The sequence below is a fragment of the Bos mutus genome, chromosome 1 (assembly GCF_027580195.1).
Source record: "Bos mutus isolate GX-2022 chromosome 1, NWIPB_WYAK_1.1, whole genome shotgun sequence".
NCBI classification, from domain to species: Eukaryota; Metazoa; Chordata; class Mammalia; order Artiodactyla; family Bovidae; genus Bos; species Bos mutus.
Window position 1 is genome coordinate 81,478,579 of NC_091617.1, and position 14,969 is coordinate 81,493,547.

Sequence of the window (14,969 nt, forward strand, 5' to 3'; positions counted from 1 at the left end):
TGGTGTGTGCTGTGCTTAGTCGCTCAGTTGTGTCCAACTCTTTGAGACCCCATGGACTGCAGCCTGCCAGGCTCCTCTGTCCATGAAGATTTTCCAGGCAAGAATATTGGAGTGGGTTGCCATGCCCTCCTCCAGGGGATCTTCCTGATCTAGCAATCAAACCAGGGTATCTTGCATTGCAGGTGGATTCTTTACCAACTGAGCCACCACAGAAGCTACACGGTTGAGATATCAATTCTCACAAACTGATGTGTAGAATCTACACAATCCTATCAAATTTCACCTGGTATATGTGTGTGTAAACCAATAAAGTAATTCTAAAACTTATGTAGAAATGCAAAAGACTAAGAATAATCAAGGCAATCTTAACAACAAAGCTGGAAGATTTGAACCTACTAGATATCAAGACCTATTACAAAGATTCAAACAGACTGTGATACTGGGGCAAGTACAGAAAGACCAATGAAACCACACCCACCATTTATGATCACCTGATTTAAAACAAAAAGTGACACCAGAGAAAACGGTGCTCAGTAAGTGCTGCTGCCTCATACCTCACACCATCCCACACACAAATTTTACACGAACTGCAGATCTAATGTAAAAGGCAGAACAATAAAGATTTTAAAATAAGACGGCATCAACATAACCTTGAAATTTGCAAAATTTTCTTCAATAGGATGCAGCAAAAAGCTAACAAAAATGGAAAAACTTAGTAAGCTGAACTACTGCTAAGAACTTCTGCTCATCGAAAGAAACCATTAACTGAGGGAAAAAGTAACCCACAGAACAGAAGAAGATATTTGCAATACATACATCTAATAGAAAGCTTATATACATCACATATAAAGAACTCCTAAAAATACTTTAAAAATCAACTCAACAGAAAAAGGGCAAAAGACATGAAAAATCAATTCACAAAAGAGATATCCAAAAGGCTACAACATATGTCAAGGAACACAATTTCATCAATCTTCAGGAAAATTCAGATTAAAACTCAGATGGGATGCTACTACACACCTATTAGGTATGAATGGTTAAAGTGAAAAAGAGAAAAATTAAAAAGCTGATGAAGATATGGGAACCATATCTTCATATATGATATATACATATAACCATATATATGATATGGTAATATATATGATAATATATATAACCATATAAGGTTATTTATATAACCATATCCATATATTGCTGCAGAAAGCATACACTATCACAACCACTTTGAGAAACCTGTGGCAGTATCTACCAAAGCTGACCATGCCCATATCTGATGATGCAGCGACTCTACTCTGAGGGACATACCCAGAAGACATGTGTGTGTGTACACATGTGTGTAGTTACCTGAAGACAGGAATAAGAGTATTTACAGCAGCACTTGTCAAAGTGGCCAGAAACTAGATATTATAAAACTGCCCATAAACAGTAGAATGAATAAAAAATAGTATGTATTTTACACAGCAAAGGGAATGGATGAATAACTACATGCAGGAAAATACAAATGAATCTGAAAACACAATATTAAGGGAAACAAGTCAGACACACAAAAGCATATATTGTGTAATTCCATTTTTATGAAGTTCAAAGCCAGAAAGCCAATCAATGCTGGTAGAAGTCAGGACAGTGATTATCCTGGGTTCAATACTAAAGGAGCACAAGAGGAGTTTCTGGGGTGCTAGCAATGCTTTATTTCTTCAGATGGACTCCAGTTACACGAAGAATTCTGTTTGTGAAAATTCACCAAGCTGTACACTTATGACCTGAGTAGATTTTCTTTATGTATGTGATATCTCCATTAAAAGTTCCAAGGAAATATCCGGCTGCATGAGCCAACAGTGGATCTGAAGTCAGGGCTACTCTCAAACATGGGGACTAAACAGGATCAACAGACTTGGTCCTAAGGAGGTCAAAGAGGAGGTTTAATGGAAGGAAGAGAATGTAGGGATGGGGGAGGATTATTATAGAGAACGGAATTTCAAGATTAAAAACCTCAGAAGTAGCACAGTTTCAAAGGATGCCAAGACCTAGTAACATTATTTCATGACCTAAGTTCTGAGATTTAGCATGTCTCAGTAATCTCTAACTTTCTGTAAAATAGATGACCACTTCTTCCCAGCATCTCTTCAGGTTTATTTATGAATTTTATAGGATATATATACCCCCACATATCCTGGAACAAGTGCTTATTTACATTTTCTACTTTTGTCCCTTTTCTTTCTTAAAATCACTCTTCAATACTTCTTCCCTTTTTAGTCTTCATAATGTTCTACAATTTAAATTATTTTTATTTTCACTTGTCCACCTGTTGAGCTCCCTGGTGGTGTGACAGCCAGCCAATTTCCAGTCCTATTTTTCTCTCAAAATCAGAGACAATCACATAGCACTTCATAATCGCAGTATTTAACACTGTGACCCAAACGCACAAGGCACCCAAATTAGTGAGGAAGATAACTGAGAAGTATCATCTTCTCAGTTAACCACTAGTGATTACTACACTTACTGATACTAGTAGGTATGTAAATTCTGCAAAGATAGTTTTCTTTCATTATAAACTACAGCCTCATTCATAAGAGCATTACTTTGACATTATGGTACAAAGATGTACAAACAGGGCTTTGTACACATCCTCTAAGACTATTTTTAGTTCTCACTTTGTAATTGAAATAATTATGTGATTAACATCATGTTATGAAAACTGACAAATTAATCTCTTCATCTGTAAATGAAAGATTTCCTATTAGAAAGCAATAAATAAATATGACTTTAACAGGATAGTCTCTCATTAACCAAAGCCTTCTTGGTCAAAATTATAAATGCTCAAGTCTTCTTAATACAGATCAAGCATAACATTTAAAAATATATTCAAAGAAACAGCAATATCAAGCTGATATTTTAAAAGAATAAAAGATGTAATTCATAGAGAAAGTAGTTTGCATCCTATATAGTACTGTCTATAAACCTAAAAGTATAGATAAAGAAGTAATAAAGGGGCGAGAGCCAAAAAAAAAAAAAGGCAAACCAGGGCCCAACCCCACCTATGGGGCCAGTGAGCATTTCTGTTGAGGAATCTTTGCATCATCTTTTACAAAACATAACTATGGATCTGAAACAGATTTTTAAAAATCTTTCTTAAATTAGGAGCTAAAACTTCCAATGGGAGTCTTAAGCAAGTTGTTAAAAGATCAAGAAGACTGAGTTGAAGAATTGTCAGCAGATGCAGGGTACAAAAAAGCCAGCACACTTCATCAACATGTACTTCCAAAGAGCTCCTTTGTAAAGCCTTTATGATCTGCTAATTCAGAAAGTAACATCATTTCAGAGTTCTGAGAAACTTTTTAATCAAGATGGTATTCATAAGATAAACTATGGCGGCTTCATTTTCTTTATATAGAAGGGTGATGAAGTGCATTACAAGGCTGTGGATACTCTTTTGTATCTCCTGAGGACGAGCTATTTGAATATCACTGGAAGAGATGACATTATCAAAACATAATACAAATCTCAAAAGTGTCATGAATTTAGTATTTCAACTCACTTAATAAAACATTTCTTTAGTCGGCCCAAGTATGAGGTATTGTCCTGGGCACAGAGATGAACAAGACATGGCTTCTGCCCCTGAAAAGCTCACAATCTAGAACTTTCTGCAATAATGGAAATACTCTTGGCATCTATGCTGTCCACTACAATAGCCACTAGCCACATGTGACATGTGATTACTTGAAGTGTGCCTTGTACAACTGAGCAAATGGATTTTTAATTTTTCTTTACCTGTAATCAGTTTAAATTGCCACATGTGACTGTTGGCTCCCTTACTAGACAATGCAGATCTGGAAACATACCCAAAACCCAGAAGTATTCAAATCAAAGTGATAAAACAGCGACTGTTAATATATACCTACTTCATTTAGTATGCTTTCCAGTGTTGGAGGAGTATCAACCTGAGGAATATCGAACTCCTTATCATCAATCTAAATAGAGAAAAGAAATTAATACTCACATAATAATGCTTTTCCTCTTATAATTGGAAGGGTGTTTTAATTGATTAGAACCATTATCCATTAGAAGACAAACAGACCACCAAACTCTTCTCACGGAAAGCCAACTCAATAATTCATGATATTAAGGGTTAGGTCAAACAACTACAGAACTGTTTCCTTTTCTATCCACATATTCAGAGTTTATCAAGGACAAATATGCACTGACGGCAACATCCTAACAATCCTTTCCAGAAAGCTTCTGTTGAAGGGCTTTGGTATCTGCTTTCTTAAACAAAACAGCATTTCTTACGACAAACCCTGAACTTCTAAGTCATAAGAGATATACAAAGGTCTGACACTGAATTTCCTAATTATTTCATAAATTATGGTGGTGGATGATTAGGTCAAACAACTTGTTATTAAATATTCATATCGTCACAAAAACCTATTGATATCAGATCAGTGAGAAAAAAAAATCACTGCACAAGAATTCTAAGTCTACCGCCAGCACTATGATAGAGATATCATTTAACATAGCTGCACTTCAGTTTCTTCCCCTGTAAAAACGAGTAGCAGAGCGTTGTGAAGCTCAAATGAGAAGATGTATTAGAGTGTTTTATAAACTATAATCAGCTATAGAAATGAAGAGTAGCATTATTTCATAAAACTGTATATAGATGCCTATTAATCTATGCAAAAATGATGAAATTAGAGTCTTTGAATTATAAAGTGCACTCTAAGCAACATTTTGGTTAAACATCATCACTTGACAAAAGCTGAATTTTTACCAGATCATTTCTGAACTCCAGTTCCTTGTCCAGATCTATATAAGAGAATTTTGAAAGTGAAGCTTCTAGACTGAAAGACTTGTTCAGTTCCTCATCAGTAGTCTTGGCACAGAGGCTCTGTTCCACATTTTCATGGTCTGGTTCATTTTCCATGTTTACTTTTAATAACTGTATTCAGTCAATCCAAGCAAGTTTTTGTTTTGTTTTTTTGGCCTCAGATCATGATGAACTGAATGATGATCTCCTTTCAAAAAAGAAAAAATATATTACTTAGATATCCTCAAATGGACATACCAAAGACTTACTGGGTCAGACTTTTGTGGAAACTGATTTCACTCAATCATCTGATTATAGACAAAGAGAAATCAATCCTAGGGTACGAGCTATGATATGGGGGGAGGGTTTTTATGGGAGCACAAAGGAGGAATATCTGACTTAGGAGTCTGGGAAGTGGCCCACCACCCAAAGTCCTAAATCTGGTGACAGTGATGACATAGGACAAGCTCAACCACTAGACCTGGTACCAACCAGATTTATGTACCTAAAAACAAGAGGGTAACTGGTGCCAAAATCTGTAGTTAACCCCTTCTTCACATTCCCAAACCTGAGCAGATCTCCAGTTCTCCGTGAAGATAAGCATACAGACCAGTTTCGTCATCAGCATCCAGACAGGGCCAGAGACCTCCAAGGGAAACTTAGTGTAGACACAGAGGGCCCACAATGGGTAGCAAGTCACTTAACAGGACACCAGCAAGTCTAAAGGTTCAGATCTATTAGAGGAGACCACACTGATGCCAGTGTAAAATAATGCCACCGCTGACTAGAGATTTCTAGAAAGAAGGCTGGATAAGGGAAGGCAGAGACAGTAAAGAAAAAGAAATGTATGCAAATTTTGTTTTTTCACAGGTCTATCAGTGTATAATGATACACTATCATATCAAAAAGAAACATAATCTGGTTTACTTTAAAAAAAACTGTCTAGAAAACAACTGTCTGCAAAATTTCTGAAAAACTAAAAATATACTCAGGAAAAAATATACATAGTTTAACCATTAAATTTGCCCTTACATGTTTTCTGTTAATAATTAGGATATAAGTGACCAAACTTTAAAACGTTTATCACTTAACTCTGCCTGTATACAATAAAAAAACAAAAATATGAAAATAGAAACAAGGCCACAGTAATGATTATAATAAAAGCAAAGGTAATTTTGTTTTCTAGACTAGGTGTTTCCCATGGTACCCCATGAGCACTAATTCTCAGTAGGAAGCTTTCTCAAATGATATACCACCCGCAGAGAGCAGAAGGCAATGGCACCCCACTCCAGTATTCTTGCCTAGGAAATCCATGGACAGGGAGCCTGGCAGGCTACAGTCTGTGGGGTCACCAAGAGTCAAAGGCATGACTGAGCAACTAAGTGCTCACATACCACCAAACTTCCCCACCAGACAAACTCCTCTTACTCTTTCTTACTGAAGTGAAGGCAGAAAAAAAAGCTGACAACCACTGAGCCACTGAAAGAATTAATTTTCTTAAAGGGAGTTGACAATTAGTTGTTGTTATTGTTCTTTTAAAAAATAACATGCCCAAAACTCATGGACAATTTTATCTAATTAGGCTCATTTTTCGTAGAAGGCAATGGCACCCCACTCCAATATTCTTGCTTGGAAAATCCCATGGACGAACGAGCCTGGTAGGCTGCAGTCCATGGGGTCGCTAAGAGTCAGACACAACTGAGTGACTTCTCTTTGACTTTTCACTTTCATGCACTGGACAAGGAAATGGCAACCCACTCCAGTGTTCTTGCCTAGAGAATCCCGGGGACAGGGGAGCCTGGTGGGCTGCAGTCTATGGGGTCGCACAGAGTCGGATACAACTGAAGCGACTTAGCAGCAGCAGCAGCAGGCTCATTTTTAAGTGTTTAACGTAAATTTCACTTCCTTTGATATTTATTTTTATAATTTTTAAAAATGAATATCTACTATGCATAAGACACAGACTCATGAAGACTGATTTTCAAGAGCTGAAACCAATTTGTGTAGCTAGTACATTTGTGTATTACCAAACAGATTAATTCCTTTCACGTGTCACAGAAGACAGACTCTGAGGCTCTGGCCTACAAACACATGCCATCGACTACATTCCTAGAAGACATAACTGAGGGTACTCTGTGTCTGGCAACATTTGAAAGCATCTTTCCAATCTCGGGTACTAAATGTACTTCTCCTTTTGCAATAAGCCAAAGGCAGAAGCAATATTAGCCTTTATGAGCCTTTCTTCAAAGAAGACTGAATTGGCTTATGACAAATTACTTCTCAATAAAGTTCCCTCTTATTTGTACCACTTAGCAAAAATGATTTCAATTAGTCAAGGGATGCTTACAAATATGCACAAATATTCACAATCAGTGTTTCCTGAAGAAGTTAAGTTTTATTCTTATACATTTTTTTAAGATAGTGGAAAAAACTACATAACAAAAACTTTAAATGACTCTATAACCTAAAACGTTTCATTCTTCACATTTGTGTCCCCAAAATAACTCCAAAAGGAAAACAATTTTTTCCTGGCTCTTTTTATATCTTCTATCTGGAGTTAATAAGAGGTTCTCAAAACAGCTCAGCATCTATGAACTCTAGTAGCAGGCTGAAGAAGTTTCAAGAAATCAAGCATTCTCTGAAAAAAGAACATCACCCTGCCATGCCACCCTACTTCATTTCCAACCATCACTTCACGGACCTCCTATTAGTGTGATGTGGTGGCAAACTGGAAAGAATATAGACCAAAGAGTCAATTAAAATCGTATCTGAATCTGGACTTTACCAGTTCCTATCTATGACCTTGGTCAATCAGTCTACCCTTTCTGAGCTCCTCTATTTCTATATCTGTAAGATGAAATATTGTGGCCATTTGTGCTGCTTGCCCAGAGCATCACCTCTTGTCCTGGGGAAAGCTGTTTCAAACTATTTGCTTCCTGTGGAGGCTGTCAATAAAAAAGCCCCTAGTAACAAAGACTGCACAATACATCCAGGGTCCTTCACCAAGATGCACCAAAATGCAACTGGTAAGGAAGAGCCACTCCCGCTGTTCGTTAAACAATGAATAATAAGGCTAAGCAATATTCCCCACCTCTACCCCATCCCATTCTGCAGAAAAGGAGGTCATTTATTCAATACATATCAACACCAACTATGCATCTGTCACTGTCTCTACCAACAAAATTTACTCTCTCGGTACAAATTTCATTCTTACTCAAGAATGAAAGCAACCTATAACCAGAAACAGAGAAGAGGAGGAAAGAGTGGACTGATATCATGCAGGCCCCAGGCTCCCATCTTTTATGTATGATGTTAGCTCCGGAATAGCTTTCCAGCATTTAGGCTACATAAGCCAACAGAGTCCCCCAGTTTTTCTTTTATTTCTGGGGGGGGGTTGGGGGGGGAGTCACAATTAAGACTCCCAACTCTCAGGAATATGATTACCTACTGTACAGAGTTACTGTGAAGAACAAATGATATAATGACTGTAAAGCATTTAGAATAATGTCTGACACAGACCAAGTATTCAAGAAATGTAAAACTGCAAGATTTCCAAATTCTTTTAAAGACCCTGAAACAAGATCTGGTACTTTTGTAAAAGTCTAGCCAGTGCTAAGTATATCCAAAGGCCACCCTACCAGAAGGCTATACTTCTTATAATAACAATAATAGCAAAGTTTCCTCATGAACTGAATCGACTTCTGGTGACTCGGACAGTAAAGAACTCACCTGCAACGCAGGAGACCTGGGTTCAATCCCTGGATGGGGAAGATCCCTTGAAGCAGGAAATGGCTACCCACTCCAATATTCTTGCCTGGAGAATTCCATGGACCTAGTACCCTAGTAACCTAGGACCCATGTAACCTAGTGGGCTACCGTCCATGGGGTCGCAAGAGAGTTGGACGCAAGTGAGTGACTAAACACAAACAAACAAAATATAACTGAACCGTAGAGGTTAGCATCTCGAGTTGGGGAGACTACCCTGGACTATCCAGATGGGCCCAATGTAACCAAAGAGTCTTTAACAGTGTGAGAAAGCGGCAGAAGACAGTGTCCAAGAAAGAGATGTGACAACAGAAGCAGGGTCAGAGAAGTGCTGTGCTACAGGCTTGGAAGATGGAGGAAGGGTGCCAGGAGCCAAGGAATTTAGGCAGTCTCTTGAAACTGCAAGAGACAAGGAGATGGACTGTCTTCTAGAAGGACCCTGGCCTGCCACAGTTTGATTTGGCCTAGTAAGACCAATGCTGGACTGGTGCACTATAGTACTGTAAAATAATAAATCTGTGGGTTTTTTAAGCCATGAAATTTGTGGTAATTTGTTACAGCAGAAATAGAAAATGAATACACTAGCAAACTTCAATTGTTTCTGGCCGTATCACCAGCATTCTGAAATACCTACCCCTCCCTTGTCACTTGGTATTGCCCAAATATTTATTGAGCAAACTCTTCCAAATGCAGACTGCTGATGAAATGCTTCATACATGGTACTTGATATTACACCTAGACAGCATATTAAAAAGCAGAGACATTACTTTGCCAAAAAAGGTCCGTCAAGGCTATGGTTTTTCCAGTAGTCATGTATGGATGTGAGAGTTGGACTATAAAGAAAGCTGAGCACCAATGAATTGGTGCTTTTGAACTGTGGTGTTGGAGAAGACTCTTGAGAGTCCCTGGGACTGCAAGGAGATCCAACCAGTCCATCCTAAAGGAGATCAGTCCTGGGTGTTCATTGGAAGGACTGATGCTGAAGCTGAAACTCCAATACTTTGGCCAACTGATGCGAAAAGCTGACTCATTTGTAAAGACCCTGATGCTGGGAAAGATTGAGGGCAGGAGGAGAAGGGGACGACAGAGGATGAGATGGTTGGATGGCATCACTGACTCAATGGACATGAATTTGGGTAGACTCCGGGAGTTGGTGATGGACAGGGAGGCCTGGCGTGCTGTGGTTCATGGGGTCGCAAAGAGTCGGACACAACTGAGCAACTGAACTGACTGACATTACACACTTGATGCAGAACAAAGAAATGAACTACTAGTAATTTCCTCTTGAAATACATTCTATAACTAGTTTTCACCCAACCATCCCATAATCTAGGGTTTTTATAGTTCTCAAGGGGATGCCACGCCAGAGTGTACCTTCAAACTACACAACAGGTTACGTGAATCAGATTAATCTAACAGAGAATGTATATCACAGAATCATGATTACCCAGTATGCTGTCCATTTCTGAGGGCTACTATACTAATAATTTAATAGCTTCAACCAAAGATCGTCTGACATCCTGAGAGCTCCCAAAACTACACCCTCTTAATTATTCCCGACCAATGAATAAAGGAGGCCCAAGGAACACCTGAGGGAAAAAAAAAAGACGTGTACCATATAAACAGCAATGACCCCATTACGACACTGGCCAACTGAATAAGAACCCTAGAATGTGACCTATATTAAGCCAGGTTAAAGTGGAATTCTTCTAGTAGTGTTTTTTTTTTTTTTAAACTTCAGCAGACATTCCCAGCTGTTCAAGTTTCAGGATCTGTTTAATTTGCTGACATTCTTTTCCTCCCAAAAGTGTTATATGAGACACTTACCACATTACCCTGAAATCAAATCAAGTTGGGTTTTTTCCTAATACACTATAGCCTTTGAAAGATACCACAAAATCATGACCTGGAAGCAACTTTACATGCCAACTTTGTTTCTGGTCTTTCCAATCCAAGTGTTCCTGTTCTATTCGTTTTGTCTTCTTGTGGCTTGTTTTGTGAAGAAAAATGTAACAGAGAATGAACTTCTGTGAGGTTTTCTATTATCTTACTCTGGTAAATGGGCTCAATTTTAGCAGTTCCCCAATGCCTACAGGATAAAATTCAAAAATTTAAGCCATTCCAGGCAGAATAATAGTTCCTTTAAAACTAACCTTATTATATGTATCCAGAGTCCCTCAAGAATAGCTTCCATTTTTCCTATGTCTGCTCACACTAGCTCACGTTCCCTTCCTTTTCCTTCCATTTATCTAAATTCCCTCATTCTGTCCTTCCTTCTGGGAACCTTCCCTACCTAAGCATCCTCAGAATCCAGAATGAACATCTAGAATAGCACCTTGGCCTTCATTAGTTAACTTACCACATGACTACATCTTTTCTCCCCAGCTGTACAACAGAAATGGGACCAAGTGTCTTTGCATACTCCACACCACTGGGGTCACTAACTTGCATAGCTACACAGACATTCAGTAAGTATCTACTGATCAACACAAGAATTAGAAGACAGGAATAACTCCCGTGTTGCGAATTAAATATATCAGTTTTATTACCTGTAATTGTTAAGCTTCAGAGGATACTACTTGACTCATCGCATATAGGAATCTATGCCATAATAAGCCAAGTTATAACTGAGTTCCACTTTAATGCAATCAGGCCTGTCAACTACAGATGATCATATTCATCCTTCAGATATCAGCTAAACCCTTGCCTCCTCAAAAGTCTTTTTTCCTGCTCAACTAGACTAGGTTCCCAGTTAGTAGGTACCTATAACATTGTTCTCCTTTTATTACACCTATCACATTACAATCATTTTTTTCACTGTCTGAACCTCCATTTCCTTCACTCAACTGGAATGTGGGTTCCAAGAAAGCCAAGATCACATCTGCCCTTTTTCCATCACTGTATTCCCAGTGCCTAATTACACAGTAGCCTAATTACACCAATCCATGCATCCCCTCACCCTCCCCACAGAAACAGCCAAGCAATGCTGCATCACTGGCTTCTAGAGCCTTAAACAGCAGTTCTGGTCATTCAAAATAAAATATGGTTAGTCATTCTACTCCCCAAAAGCCCCCTACCTTGCAAGTTCCCCTCTCTGCAATTGTTTTTTTTCAATCTCTAACTTTTTTTAAATGACCATTTTGCTCATGTATGACATGACACAAACTCCATAATTTCAAATATTTTGTGCTGTTTTACATTAATTCAACCTATAGGCCAAGATGAAAATAGTGAAAATATACATTCAGGGCTTTCCAGGAGGCACTAGTGGTAAAGAATTCGCATACCAATGCAGGTGGGGTTAAGAGACGCCTGGGTCGGGATCCCCGGGCCAGGAAGATCCCCTGGAGGAGGACATGGCAACCCACTCCAGTATTTTTGCCTGGAGAATTCCATGGATAGGGGAGCCTGGCAGGCTGCAGTCCATAAGGCTGCAAAGAGTTAGACATGACTATAGTGACTAAGCATGCACATCGTACATTCATTCAATTTACAGGAATTCAACCATTATCTTAGGCAAACAGAAAGGAAAAAAAAGAAATGATTCTCATAGGACCTGGACTCTGCATACTATTCCACTCAATAACTACAAGCTTCTGAGCGTGTGTGGGGAAGGGATGGGTATCTGCTAGTCTTTCATCAGTCTCACTTCTCACATGCCTCACACACAATCCATTTCACCTGTGCTCAAAGTAACACACAGCATGCTGTTCCAACATGCAGCAAAAACTGGCTGTGACTGACTTCCTAAGAGATCATATGTCAGGCTCCTACATGACTCCTTCACAGGGTACTGCGGTGGTACTCAGTTTTCAAGGTACTTTTTCAAAAGTGAAAGTCGCTCAGTCATGTCTGACTATTTGCAACCCCATGGAAATTCTCCAGGCCAGAAGAGTGGAGTGGGTAGCCTTTCCCTTCTCCAGGGAATCTTCCCAACCCAGGGAACAAACCCAAGTCTCCCATATCACAGGCCGATTCTTTACCAGCTGAGCTACCAGGGAACCTTCTTCAAGGACCTAGGAAAAACTGAAAAAATAAGATTTCAGAAACCAGCAGTAAAGATATTATACCACCAGTCACAGGTGATGTGGAAATAAGTCACTTTAACCTTGAACTGCAACCAGACACTTACATGTAAGACAGAAAAAAAGTCTGAAAGTGTTGTCTTTCTAATTTCATTATGCTGGTGTAGCACATAGAGCACAGGACTTGAAAACTTATACTCTGATCCATGTGAAGGTAGTTTTAATCAAGGATGATGTTATTTGTAGCTAACTGGGCATCACACTTAAGGGTACTCATTTCACTTTACTCATGGACTTCAGAAACAGGTTTCAACCATGTAATTTTGGTGGTTCTGCCAATCAAATATCCTATCTGCTTAGCCAGAAGAATAAGCACATGACACTCTTATATCCAATCTGGCCAACCAGTGTCCTTTCCTGAAATTTATAAATATTAGAGGTAGGAGTTTCCTCTTCTCTCTGTGGTGCTTAAGGTTGGATGAAGTAACAGAAAGGCTGTTAAACAGAATGAAGATAATTCAAACATTAAGATCCATTTAAGAATAGAACAGTTTGTTCTTACAAATATGTACAGATGACACCTGAAGCTGTAGGTTAAGATGATATCTAAACTCTTGTGAAAACTATAAACATATCAAAAGTTAAATACACAAGTTCAACAGGCTTTACTTTTCATTAACATACATAACTGACATTTGATACCACAGTGGTTGAAATGTCTATAAAAGGGTGGGAAAGAGCTGAAAAGTCACCAAGATGTCCCAGTATTCTGGAAGACAGAAAACACCCATCTGCTGATACTGGTCCAGGTACAAAGGAAATGTATAAAGGATAAGCAACATACTATTCCCTTGACCCCTGGAGAAAATTTTTTCACCTATGTCTCTTTGAGATAAGAAACCCAAAAGATCAACCAGAAGTTTTTCTTGTTTATCTTTATTCTGCATTCTACGGAATACACCAGCTATTACCAGAGATTTCAATATCTACTCTTAAGTTTAACCACGAGCCAACCTATATCTTACACAAACACATGTAGAGTCTCCATCCCTATTTACATCAGATACTTGAAATACACACCTGATTCGTAACTGATCTCCTAATCGCTGATATCTGGAGTAAAGCTGGCACCACAAGTTAACAACCACGTTTGGTTTGTTCTTTGGGGTGGCGGGAGTGTGGTACTGGACACAGCCTTCCTGACCATTCTAGGATCAACCTAATATTAGCAGGGCATGAAGGAGGCATGCCTGTTTGAAGAAGGGTCCCCAGCAGTTACTGAAAACCGGTGGCATGGATCCTCTCTTACTGACACTAATTCATCCCACCTTCTCTCCTCTGAAACACACCCAAACATTTTAGGCAACTCTGCCCTTCCCCGCCACCACCACTTCCCCCGAGTACCACACTTGGAGAACTAACCAGGACACAAAGGAACGGCCTCGAACGTTAGAGACCCACGTGTCCCCTGCTGCCCTCACTCTAGGGCACACTTCGCATCGAGAGAGAAACTGGACCGAACCTCACAGGGTGCGCACAAATCCTAAGAGGTGGACACCCCGCCTAAGCCTCGGCTCCACACTAGAGAAGCACACTCATCCCAGGCCTCGAGGGATGGACGAGCCTGCACCTGTGCCCCAGGCCCCAAAGGCAGGTTACACACCTGTTTCTTCTGGGGGAGTGACTACCGGCCTCCAAGACTCACAATCTGGGTAAGCAAGTGCCCCTGCACCTCAGCCTCTCATTCTATGAAACCAACAAGTGGAAACTAACCCAGTTCCAGGCCAAACACAGGGTACTCCCCTCCGCCCCAGAACAACCCCGCCCGGCCGGTGGGCCTTGGTCCAGTTAGCCTGTCTGAAGCCGCGCCGCTGTCGGAAAGGAGCAAGGCTCAGGGACCCGGCCCGCGTTCTCTTGCCGCCCCGCGTACAGCCCCCGACCGACGTCCCCACCCTGTTGGGCCGCTCTCCAGAGATTCCTTACCTGAGCTCTCTGCCGCGCCAGCCTAGGACCCCCGGACCACCTACGGACCACGTGACCCCGCCCGCTGCTCTAGCCTCACGCACGCGCAGTATATACCCGTTGGCCACGCTTCCGCTTTCTTCATCTCTCCCGGGTCTCTCCTGGGCGGTCCGCCACGCTACGCCACGCCCCCATTTAAAGGGCCAGAGATACATTTAGGTCAAGGAATTTAAGGGGTAATTAGAAGGAAATGGCCGGCGAAAGCAATGGCACCCCACTCCAGTACTCTTGCTTGGAAAATCCCATGGATGGAGGCGCCTGGTAGGCTGCAGTCCATGGGGTGAGCGACTTCACTTTCACTTTTCACTTTCATGCACTGGACAAGGAAATGGCAACCCACTCCAGTGTTCTTGCCT

General features: G+C 40.2%; 1 protein-coding gene across 2 annotated transcripts in view; it reads right to left on the bottom strand.

Moving 5' to 3' along the window:
* Positions 1-14,691, bottom strand: part of VPS8 (VPS8 subunit of CORVET complex) — a 295,718-nt gene extending 281,027 nt beyond the window's left edge. For both annotated transcript variants that reach the window (XM_070372173.1, XM_070372165.1), the window contains exons 1-3: positions 14,575-14,691; positions 4,766-5,009; positions 3,900-3,968 (exon numbers count right to left, since the gene is read on the bottom strand). In XM_070372173.1, coding sequence (XP_070228274.1) covers positions 3,900-3,968; positions 4,766-4,918 — 222 coding nt within the window. In that variant the 5' untranslated portion in view covers positions 4,919-5,009; positions 14,575-14,691. The remainder of the gene's footprint in view (positions 1-3,899; positions 3,969-4,765; positions 5,010-14,574) is intronic.
* Between the last annotated feature and the right edge of the window lie 278 nt (positions 14,692-14,969).